The sequence below is a fragment of the Geotrypetes seraphini genome, chromosome 4 (genome assembly GCF_902459505.1).
Source record: "Geotrypetes seraphini chromosome 4, aGeoSer1.1, whole genome shotgun sequence".
In the NCBI taxonomy this organism is placed as follows: domain Eukaryota; kingdom Metazoa; phylum Chordata; class Amphibia; order Gymnophiona; family Dermophiidae; genus Geotrypetes; species Geotrypetes seraphini.
In genome coordinates, this window is record NC_047087.1 from 209,022,688 (window position 1) to 209,035,040 (window position 12,353).

A 12,353-nucleotide genomic window follows, 5' to 3' on the forward strand; every position below is an offset into this window, starting at 1 on the left:
TTGGGACTCTGCTTAGCAGGCTTAGGAATACTTTCAAGGGTTTTAACCCCATTTCCTTTCTCTGGCAATGTTTCCTCGCTAGGAACAGGGACAGCCCTGTGACACTGCGTGGAGAACTCACAGACTTCGGTCTGCAGCTGACAGTGGGTACCTCTTAGCCAGCCTGCATCTGCTTCTGACGAGTTTGAGTCATCCCTATTTCTTCTACTGCTGGACACAGTTCAACACAGGCTGTTGGGCATACCTAGGAGACTCAGCTGTGTCTCACAGGAAGCCAGCTGTTTTCTGCACCGCCTCCTGTTCCTGAGCACATCCATCGGTCCGCAGGGGTGGAGGTGCAGTCAGGCATGGAGTCTGACTGGCAGCCTGAAAATCTGAATTATGGAGGCATTCTAAGCATGAGGCAGTGCTTCTCTGATTCCAGCTACTGTGAGAGAGCTGTGGCAGGCTACAGCACATTCCAGCATTTCAACATAGGTCACAGTGAGTAAAAGCTGTCACAGCCTGTGAGATGAATTGAGAGAAGGGGGCCTGAATTTTGCAGTTTTCAAGATTTCTGCATGTCCCCCTATGTTCTCCACATGAAAAATCATAAAATTATCATTTTTAATGTTTGCTATGTATGAAAAATATCACAATTTTTGTGTGAATTCCATAGCAGCAGCCATCTTGGATTTTTAGCCATCTTTTTTTTTCAAAAGTTCCCTGCTTCTCCAAAACTGAAATTTTTGCCTCTAAGCTTGTTGGGATGGAGTCCTTGGGCTCTCCTAATGTGAATTATTGCTAGGATTGCACAAATTAGGCACTTTTGGAGGATTTATGTGCCATGTATTACATGGTCCAGCCGTGAGTGGTGACAGCACAAAGCTTAGCCTCTCCCCTGATTCAGCAGGCAACTAAATGCTTGGCTAACCTGGCAGAGTGGCTTATTTTGTTTTCAGGACTCGACACATCTGATGGTTCCATGTGCAAGGCTGCAGACCCTCTGCAGCCTCAGAACCACATTCTTCCATCATCTCAGGGCGACTCTGCATCCTAGGAGCCAGAGGACTTTGCAGGCATATTTATGGAATGCATCTTGCAGCAGGCGTTCTTCCCCTGTGCAGTCCCACTCTGCCTCTGATCTGTCTCTAAGCAATGTTGCTTCTGTGAGCATGTCTTCCTCTCAGTCCGTCGCTGTTCCTGCGCTGCCTGATCCTGAGCTGGGTGATCCTTCAGGTGATGACCAGCTTGCTGGTCCTTTATTCTCCAGTGCAGTGCATCCATGCACAGGAGATCAGGGACTGTATTCTGGTTCTTTGGAGTCCTCAGGAGTGGCTTTGCTGGATCTTATGTCTGAGTCTCTGCAGGAGCTGATTTGATCACTCAGCCGGCTCTGTCCACATTTTCCTCCTGGCTTTGTGGAGTGCGCTCTCATTCTTCCGCCTTTCCCTGGTACCCTGATCAGAGCAGTATGTCTCTCTGGAAGGAGCTCTTATGATGGACCATGTCTCACTTCTATTTTCTGGCACAGCCTAGAATGTATTTTTGAGTTGTACAGGTATCTTCCAGCACCTCTTTTACCAGGGCAGGTGGTGTGGTTCTTATGGATATGCGGGACTACTGGGTTGATGGTGTCCTATGGATGCTTTTGCTGCATCTGCTTTAGGCATTAAGGCAGCTTCAGTGGCATCCTTTGTTGTGCGCACCTGTCTGTCTCAGCTGAGATGCTGTGGAGACTGAGAATGTGGAGCTTCCTCCTCACCTTCTTTTGGCTTCTTATACAAATATTGGCTAAGGTGCCAGCATACTCCGTTCTTGCTTGCTGAATGCTCTGGATCTACCACTGAGTTGCTCATTTCACTTACAAGGCTCCTTTGGCTAACCTTTCCTTTATGGAGTGGTTTTGGTTTTGCAAGGGACTGAATGACCTCATGATTTCTGTGGTGAACATAGAAACATAAAAATATAATGGCAGATAAAGGCCAAATGGCCCATATAGTCTGCCCATCATCAGCCTACCATCACTCTATAGCAGACCCAAATTCTTTAGAGGTTCTGATTGCTCTTATTGTTCATGGCTTTGTGTGCTTCCACACATACAACTGCCACATCTCCTTGGATTTTCACAGAGCTCCCGGCAGCAGTACTCTGGCACTTCCAGCCTTCTGTCTCCCATTTCGCGCACAAAGACACAATGATGCCAGGCCGAAGTATGCCCCTCTATAGTTAGCTGGCCTGGGCTCATCTTTCGTCCAATCTGTGGGTCTTAGACGTTCTTTGGTCAAGCTTCACATTGGATTTGCCTGACTTCTAATGGATTGGTTGTGGACTCTCACCTCAAGTTGACTTACCACAGCGCTCAAGGGACAAGTCACTGCATAATGCTTGCTGGATATTCAAGCTATAGAGCCGGGGCCACCCAATTTCTCCACCTCGGGTGGCTACTCCATATTCTTCTTCAGGCCTAAAAACAAACAAACAAAAGGCTCCAATGCTTGAGGGCCTGTCCTGGATCTCCAGCCTATAAATGCAGCTCTCATGATTCCATGCTTTCACATGGAGACAGTGTGATCTGTCTATTGCAGTGGTGGCCTCGGGAGAGTTCTTCGCCTCTCTGGATTTCACAGAAACTTACGTGCACATGCCAATGTTTCCAGCCATACCGCACATGCTTGCAGTTGCATGTTTAAAAAAAACAAAGAGAAACAATAATTGCCAGTTCTCGGCTCTCCATACCTTCTATGAGGTGATGCTGGTAGTGACAGCTTATTTACAGAACATGGGTCTACCAGTTCACTCTTACTTGGACAACTGCCTGATAAGAGCTCCTTTGTTCGTCAAGGGTCACCATAGAGTGGATCCAGTAATCCCCATTCTTGAGGGCCTTGGTTGCATTGTGAGCTCTGGACGGAGCAGTCTGACACCCACACAGCCTCTGGAATATCTGGGTATTCTGTTCGATGTAGGCAAACTGATGGTAGTGATGTTCTCACAGTTTCTTCCTTCTTATAGGAACCTGCTCCATCAACATGGGGCTGTATTCGGGTCCTAAGAGCCCTGGCAGCCACGTTGGATGTGGATCCTTGGGCGAAAGTGCTAAGGTACCCTCTCCAGCATGCCTTCCTTTCTTGTTGGGCTCCACACAGGACTACATTACAATCCAGTCTTCCCTGAAGTCTGGAGACTCAAGCCCACATAGCTTGGTGGCTTCTCCCAAAGTCGATCTTCAAGGGTTTACCACTGCGGATTGATTCCTGGGTTGTAGTGATGACAGATGACAGCTTTTGGGGCTAGGGAGCCCACTGTACTAATCATACCATCCTACGGAGTTGGAATCTCTTCCACTGGACATTGTTAATTGACAGGCTGGAGCTGGAAGCCCTGCGGCTGGTGCTGGTGCAATTCCAAAAGTTTCTGGAGGGTCAAGTGATCGGAGTTTTCTCCAACAATGCAATGGCAGTAGCCTATGTCGCTTGACGGGGAGGTGCCAAGAGAACCTCTCTGGCTCAGGAGGCTCACCTTCTCTTTCTGTGGATGGTATGTCCTGTGCAGGCATTTTCTTCAGCACAAGTGGCAGGAGTCGATAATATACCAGTTGACTCCCTCAGTAGACAGGCTTCGTATCTGGGCAAATGCGAGCTGTCCTCAGTAATGTTCCAAGCCATTGTGCAGTGCTGGTAGTGGCCCCACTTAGTACTCTTAGCAGGGCATGACAATGCCTCAATTCTTTAGTCAAAGATCTGAGCCTGACAGCCCAGTTCTTGAGGCTCTTGTGCTGCCATGGCCTCAGGGGATTCCCCTGCATGTCTTTCCTCCCTGGCCCATGATAGGTTGAATCAATCAGTGGATAGCGATCCTTCCAGGCCATGGCTCCAGAGTGATCTTGCAGGCTATGGTACGCAGATCATCTGTGTCTTCACAGAGATAGCAGCCTTCGGTTCTGCTCCCCTCTGGACCTGCTTTCTCAGGATCCGGTCTCTATGGAGAACCTGGGTCACTTTACTCTTATGGTATGGATTTTGCGTGTGCAATTTTAGTGCACACAAGCTATTTGGAGGTAGTTCTTGCCATGCTTCTCCAGTCTATGCAGTTGACTATGTCTGCCTATGCTGGGGCATGGCAGACTTTCCAGCATTGGTGTGACCAGGAACAGTCGGAGCCTTATTCTACTCCAATTTTGGTGGTTTGCCTTTCTTCCAGCTGGTCTGGATGCAGACCTCACTGTTGCATTCCTTCATCCACAAGAGTGGCTGGGCTCTCTTGTTTCAGAGCCCGGGACCGTCCTTAGTCTTGGGCAAGGGGCTCTTTGTACAAACCGCCAATGAAACCACTGTTCCCTTTGTAGGACCTCAACCAGGTGCTGTCTGGCTTTACCACGGCTCTCTTTGAGCCTCTTCAGGATGCTCTATCAGGGTTTCCAAAGCTGGCATTGTGCTTGTTGCAGGTTTCTGGGTCTCGCTGCATCTTATCAGGTAGAAACCGACATTTCAGCCATCATGCGGTGGCTTTCTTTAGGTTATGCTCTCCCTCTTAGCCTTGGCTTTTCTGGTTGTCTTTCTAGTCACTGTTTCTTCAGGGAGCCATATCTCTGAAATTCAGGCTCTTTCTTATTGAGAGCCATTCTACCAATTCTCGGTGTCTGACATTTCATGGACACGGTTCCTTCTTTCCTGCTGAAGTTAATTTTGTATTCCATGTTCATCAGGAAGTTCATTTGCCTGTTTTTCAGTCTACTGGTTCCAGGCCACAAGATCACCTTTTGAAGACACTTGCGGTGCGCAGGGTGCTTCTATGTTACCTGGAGGTCAATAACAACCTTTGTCACTCTGATCTTCTGTTTATGTTGACTCATTCTATTGAGTGAGGTGCTCCCATTTCCAGGGCCACCATTTCCAGATGGATCCGTAGGGCCATTTCATCAGCCTATATTCTGGCTGGGACTCATTAACGTGCATTCATCTAGGACTAAGGCTTCTTCGAGGGTTGAAGTTAGTGTGGTCTCCCTTGAGGAAATCTGCATGGCAGCAACGTGGTCCTCTTTGCATATGTTTGCCAAGTATTACAGTGTGAATGTGGCAGCAACACTCTGCCTTTGGGTCCTCGGTTTTTCAGTTTGACGCAGTTAGCTTGCCCTGGCATTTAGGGACTGCTTTGGTATGTCCCACTTGTCTAGAATGTCTCCCCTATTGCACTGGATAAATAGATTATGTATTTACCCTGGTAAGCTCTTTTCCAGTAGATAGGGGAGATATTCTTGACGCCAGTCCTGCCTTCCTGTGCCTGCCTAATGTTCGTTTATGCTTTTCCAAGTTGCTTCTTGGATGTTAGTCAGCCTTTAGGCTGGGAAGAGTCTTGTCTGTATGTCACTGTTTTATGCAGGGGTTGTTTCTGATCTCCTTTGATGCATTTGTTATTTTCATGTTTATTTTTGAGCAGAACACTTGTTTATGGTCTTCATTGCCATGGGAGTTTCTACTTCACGCTCATAAAATGGCTCTCAGTGCTTAGGTGCTAACTGTAGATGGAGCTAGAGAGCATACTGAAGTAGAGCAGAGTCACAGAGAGAAAATCTGGATTGGATCCCTTCAACAGATGGCATGCGGTCATTGGGATACTACCCATTTGTCTAGAATGTCTCCTCCTATCTACTGGAAAAGAGCTTAATAGGGTAAGTACATAATCTCTTTTTATCCCTGATAAGAGGTAAAATATCTACACAGAAAATGTAAAATAAATACAAATAAATAAATAGCACCAATAGCTAACTCTTATCTAACTTTTAGAAATTGCTACCTCTTCATTTGAGTTACCCTAGAAATATCCAGAAAAATGTTTTGTTTTGGATGTTTTGGTCCACAATAACACTTATCTTTCTTTCCAAATGTGACAACCAGAATGGCCCCAGAGATTATAATATCCTGTGAGGACTCAAGGAACTTGCTTAAATTTGTGATTGAAAAGTTATTTCCTTCTTGGGACAACTCTTATTGCAAGCATATAATCTACATCTCTACCTTCCCTACCCAGTGATCCAACTGGATATAAAAGTAGACACTGAGGCCCAGATTCTATAAAAGATGCCTTAAATTTAGATCGGTATGCCTAAACAATCTAAGCCGTCTAAGTTACCTCTTTTACAAGGCCTCAATAGCAGCTGTCGCTGCTGTAACTGCCCCGAAGCCCAATAGAGATTTAAAGGGCTTTGGGGCTAGCGTCTTTGTAAAAGTTGTGGTGGTGGTGTTGGGGGTTAATTAAAGCTTACTTGGTACCGATAATAAGCAAGTAACACCTCATAATTGGCTTAAATGAAAATTAATTACTTTCCAGGCACCTAACTTGGTAGGCGTCTACCACTTTCAGCTAGGCGCCTAGTCCAAGGCACCTACTAGAAAGTGAGCATGGTTAATGCTGGATCATTGTTGTGTTTCGTGTGTAGGTACCTAAATTAGACTTAGGTACCAGTATTTAGGCCAAGAAAGCTGACATAAATAAGGGGCTCCTAAAGTTTTGATGCCTACCAGTGCCTAAATCCAATTTAGGTGCCTAACTTATGATTGGCATGTGCTATGCGCCACGTTCCTTGACAGCTATGCTTTAGGTGCTGTTTATAGAATCGGGGCCTGTACGCATATAAATAGTAGTAGACCCATCTAGTCTTCTTATTTTCACTACCTACCATAATTGGATGTTCTCTTTACTTTCCCACTGCAAAGGATCTGTGCTAGCTTCATAACTTCTTGAACTGCAGTGCTAGTTTTCTGTTTATCCCTTCCCATCTCTACTAGGAAGCTGTTCCTCTAAGAAGAAATATTTCCTTATGTTACTCCAGAATAGGGTTACTATATTTACGAAGTCAAAAAAGAGGACCCATGACCTAGCCACACCCTACCCCTGGCCCACTTCCCACTAATCTTGCCCCTGTCCCGCCCCCCAAACTTTCATCACTCTCGCTTCTGCCCTGCCCTACCTTTCACTCATTTCCTTAATCTCCCCTTCCCATCTTCTGTACCCTTTTCGTGCTTCTCTCTTTTCCTCCCTCCAACCCTCTCCCTGCGGGTGCGTCTCCCTCCCTCCCACCAATTCCCCCTCATGGGTGCTTCTCTCTCTCTGTTCTCTGCAGGTGCTTTGCTCTCTCTCTCTCCAACTCCCTCCCCGGTGGGTTCTTTTCTCTCTCTCCCTGCCTCCAACTCTATCTCTCTCCCTCCCTGCAAACCCTCCCCCCTCCCCTTGCAGGATGGTGCTTCTCTCTCCCCTCTCTCCCCTCTGTTCCCCACCTACCTTCTTGCTGAAATTGAATCTTTGGGCTAGTTGACAGAAGCAGTCACCATCGGCCTGCCCCAGAAATTGCCTCTTTGAAGCATCCCACCTAAGCAGGAACAGGAAGTCGCTCCAGAGTGAAGGCTTCTGGGGCAAGCTGACGGCTGCAGGCTTACCTTGCTGCTGACTGGCCAAAGATTCAATTTCAGCAGAGCCAGAAATAGGTGGAGGACAGGGCAGTCAGGGTGGTGCTCTAGACACTTTCTCCCCAGGGGAGAAAGCCATCTAGACACCCAGACAGTCCTCTAAAAAGAGGACATATCTGAGTAAATCTAGATGTCTGGTAACCCTGCTCCAAAGTAAAATCTCTGCCAGCCTCATATCTTGACTTGTTCTAAAATATTTCTATCACAATATGCTTCAATTCTATGCATTATATACAAGTAGATATAACTGACAAGTGTATTGTGGGCTCAATTCAGATACCTTTGTGCATTGTGTATTTCCTGCATTGTTTTGTTACTTTTTTTTTTTTAAGAAATATGAGATTTATTTTTACTGTTGGTCCAAAAAAGGCTATAAAATGGTTTACAAACTCAAACATTATGGTCTCCTTTTATCAAGCTGTGTTAGGGTTTTTTATCACAGGCCGCTGCAGTAAAATCTCAGACACTCATAGAATTCCTATGAGCGTCGGAGCTTTTACCGTAGCAATCCACGATAAAAAATCTCTAACGCAGCTTGATAAAATGGGGCCTACATTAGTTAAAACAATCAAACATCTAAAATATTATTTAAAATATGAAATGCATTTAATGTAAGAAAATAAAACCTTCAATAACTAGGCTTTGTATAATTAACAAAGGCCTGGATTCTCTAACCGGCTCAGTAAAAAACAAACAAACACTGTTTAAATGATGTTTTTAACTGAGTTTCAAGGCACCTACCGGCACTGGAATTGTGCCTACGTAAGTACTTTAGGCAGCCTAATGCCACTATGTGCGTGGCTAATGCCAGAAGTGGTGCAATTCACATAAAAGGTAGGCACCAGATACGTAGGCCTGAAAACCCTGGCCTACATTTCCAGTGCATTCCTTTGCCGGAGGCACGATTCTGTACCCAGCGCCATCGCATGATTGAAATAGAGGGTAGGAGTAAATGGACACTACTCTGACTGGAAAGGGGTCACGAGTGGCGTCCCGCAGGGGTCAGTGCTGGGACCGCTGCTGTTCAACATATTCATTAATGACCTGGAAGTAGGGACGAAGTGCAAAGTTATAAAATTCACGGACGACACAAAACTCTCCAGTAGGGTTAAAACTATGGAGGAATGTAAAGAACTACAAAAGGACCTGAACAATCTGAGTGAGTGGGCAAATAAATGGCAGATGAGCTTCAATGTAGAGAAATGTAAAGTTTTGCACCTAGGGAAAGGAAACCCGATGTATAATTACACGATGGGGGGGGGATGGTACTGGGGGAAGGCAAACTGGAAAAAGACTTGGGGGTTTTGGTGGACAAAACAATGAAGCCGGCGGCACAATGCGCAGCGGCCTCAAAGAAGGTATCACAACCAGAACAAAGGAAGTTATCCTGCCACTGTATTGGGCGATGATGCGCCCGCATCTGGAGTACTGCATTCAGTACTGGTCGCCGTACCTTAAGAAGGAAATGGCGATACTCGAGAGGGTCCAGAGAAGAGCAACAAGGATGATAAAAGGCATGGAAAACCTTTCAAATGCTGGAAGGCTGGAGAGGCTGGGGCTCTTTTCCCTGGAGAAGCGGAGACATAGAGGGTACATGATAGAAACTTATAAGATCATGAAGGGGATAGAGAAGGTAGAGAAGGACAGATTCTTCAGACTAGCGGGGGCAACAAAAACAAGAGGGCACTCAAAAAAATTGATGGGAGACAGATTCAGAACAAATGCTAGGAAGTTCTTCACTCAGAGGGTGGTGGATACCTGGAATGTGCTTCCAGAGGAGGTGGTAGGACAGAGTACGATATTGGGTTTCAAAAAGGAATTGGATGATTTCCTGAAGGAAAAGGGGATTGAAGGGCATAGTTAGATGGTTACTATACAGGCTTTTAAATGATTAGGGAATAAAATGTTTTAGGTAAAAAGATCACTTACAGGTCATGGACCTGGGAGGGCCGCCGTGGGAGCGGGCTGCTGGGCGTGATAGACCCATGGTCTGACTCAGCAGAGGCGATGCTTATGTTCTTATGTTCTTATGACACATGATCGGTGACCTTCTTGTAAGGCGGCTGCCGACAAGGGCATCAGTTATAGAATCTGGGTCAAAATGCCTAAAGATCATTTATTACTCTAAGATCAAATGGTATTGGGGGGAAAAATCTATATAGAGGATGCCAACCTTTAGGTGCCAATAACGCACATAAAAGACCGGAATTGTTTCAACTTCTATTTATTCTGGAACAGGTAATGTTCAATAATACATAAACATCTATTTAATCTATTTAAGTTTCTACCCACTTGCTGATCAGTTCACAGTACATTTGGATGTCATCTTTAGAACATACTTGTTTAATGTAAGAGGCTGGATATAAATATTGAAAAGAGTTGACAAAAAGTATGGTACCCTATGGAAAAAGCTGTTTTGTTTGGGGGTTTTTGGGCGGAGAGATGCTTTCTAGTTTTCAAAGCTTCTTCCTCAATATACTTCACTTGTAAAGCATTACTAGAATCACAGATAGAAAGATGTACATTGTTGCTGATTTGACAGATCTATAATAATAATAATAATAACAGTTTATATACCGCAATACTGTTAAGTTCTATGCGGTTTACAATAGATTAAGCGAGGTACAAATTGATTGAATTTAAGAGGGGGGAAGAGGAGAGTTAAAAGGTCTATAGGTCATTATTATCAATGATCATTCAGTTAAAGGTTATTTTTGTAAGTAAAAATAGTGCTACATCGTACTTCCTTCACAAAAGATGTAATACACTGGAAAGTTAGTTCATTGGCTTTTCTCAATATTTAGAAATATTCCCCCTAATATTCAGCCAACGGTGTAATTCCTTGAAATTCAATGCCAGGCCCTGGCCAACATGTAGCTTGCTAAGTCAATATTCAGCCCATGCCCACATAAGCCAAACCAGTTAAATATAAGACTGCTATTTATATGGGTCAATTTAAGCGGTGCACTTATGCAGTGAGGGGCTGAATATTAGCATTTATATCCCAAATCTACCCCTGAACACCCACAAGTTAGCTGCTTTTCAGTTTGATGCTAACCAGTTATTTTCAGCAAAGATAACCAGTTAAGTGCTGCTGAAATTGCCATGAACAAGTGATTTTAACTGGCTGGCTAAATTATTTTGAATATCGGCCAGATATATTTTGCAGTGAACTAAGGGCTCCTTTTACAAAGGTGCACTAGCGTTTTTAACGCACGCACCAGATTAGCGCGCGCTACCCAAAAAAACTACCGCTGCTCAAGAGGAGGCGGTAGCAGCTAGCGTGCGCTGCATTTTAAGGCCCTAGCGCACCCTTGTAAAAGGAGCCCTAAGTTGTGAAACCGGTTCAATATCTTTTGATCCCATCAGTCTGACTCTGCCATTATGATCTCAGATATAATATCCAATACAAACATTTGTTATTCCTACAGTATGCTAATCAAAATGCAAAGTAGGACATTGAAACTTAACCAAGAGAAATCCTGTCATGATGAATAATTATACTACAGTATGAAACTCAACCACAATGAAACTAGAATTTTTGCATTGTGACAAATGTGCAGTGTATAATTTCGAGGCAACAAATGAAATGGTTAAAGTTGTCAGAGCATGCACAAGATCCAATATGGCACACATTTGAAGCATTTATAGTTTACGCAGAACCGCCTAGAAAGAGAATGAAATATCAGATTTGAATAAACTGTAATTTTAATTCATAATTCCGGCTGGTTCATACTGGCAGGGTCACACCGGAAGGCCCAAAATGTCCTACTTTTCTGTCAAAACACAGAAACAGAGAACCTGGTAGCTGATAGATTGCAACACTCAGCTTTCCTGTACATAGCAAGGTCAGCATGATGCAAAATAGGCGGGATTTTGTTTTAATCAACAAAAGCAGTCCTATCAAAAGAAAGTGCTAGAAGAATAAGAAGAGCCATAGAAGCCTGTCTCCAAATGTTCTTAACGATGGCTTTGGCTACTCTACTTTCAGTAGTCAAGGTGATGTTGATCCAAATAAATTGCCAAATGGCCATAGTTGTAGGCAGGGGAGTGGAGGTCACGTTCCCTAACCCCTCTCTTTCTCCCTCCTTTCTCCCTCTTTCTCTCTCTTTCTCCATGCCACAGGGAAAGGTTTGAAACGGAACGTAACAGCCCACGCTTTGCCAAATTGCGCAACTGGCATCATGGCCTTTCAGCACAAATCCTTAATGTTAAAAGTTAAATGCCCACATGTAACAACATGTTTATATGATAGGGAAATACACTACGAATGTACTGCTGTACTGAGAGATAGAGTGTTAGATTGTGTATGTATGTGTATATATCTATATATTTATAAATATCTATAGATAGATAGATAGGTATACACATAATACAGTATAATCTAATATATTGGGAGTTGGCCTACAGTGCATTTCTTTGACTGTTGTTCTTCTGCAAACCTTGTATCCCTCCATTGTCACCCTATAGAAAGAGTATAATTTTCAGCATTGTAAACAGATTCTTTCTGACACTTGCTCAATCTAAACCTATACATTGAAATTTGGAGTGTTGGTGAGGAAAAAATGAGAGCTGCTGTACTGTGTCCTTTAAATAAAAAAGCTGAACTATGAAAACTTGTCAGATTGTCATTGGTGGAAAATGTACTTTGAAGGGAAGGTTGTTGCAGTGTGAACATGTAGATCTAGGAAGTAGAGATGGAAGTCTTATGGTATGCTTTTCCTTATTTCTTAGCTAAATATGAAGGGCCTGATTTTCTTTTTCTGTTTTATGGTAAAAACAACCTTGATAACAGGGCTTATGACATCTGGAATTCAGCTGTTGATGTCAGGGTAAATATGTAGTGTAAATATATATGGGTAAATATGTAGGGTAAATATGTAGGGTAAATATAGTTAGATTCATCCT

At 44.1% G+C, this 12,353-nt stretch overlaps 1 protein-coding gene across 4 annotated transcripts in view; it reads left to right on the forward strand.

Moving 5' to 3' along the window:
* Nucleotides 1-12,061, forward strand: part of LDB3 (LIM domain binding 3) — a 177,171-nt gene extending 165,110 nt beyond the window's left edge. For all 4 annotated transcript variants that reach the window (XM_033942033.1, XM_033942035.1, XM_033942032.1 and 1 more), the window contains one exon: nucleotides 11,571-12,061. In XM_033942033.1, coding sequence (XP_033797924.1) covers nucleotides 11,571-11,667 — 97 coding nt within the window. In that variant the 3' untranslated portion in view covers nucleotides 11,668-12,061. The remainder of the gene's footprint in view (nucleotides 1-11,570) is intronic.
* The last annotated feature ends 292 nt before the right edge of the window (nucleotides 12,062-12,353 follow it).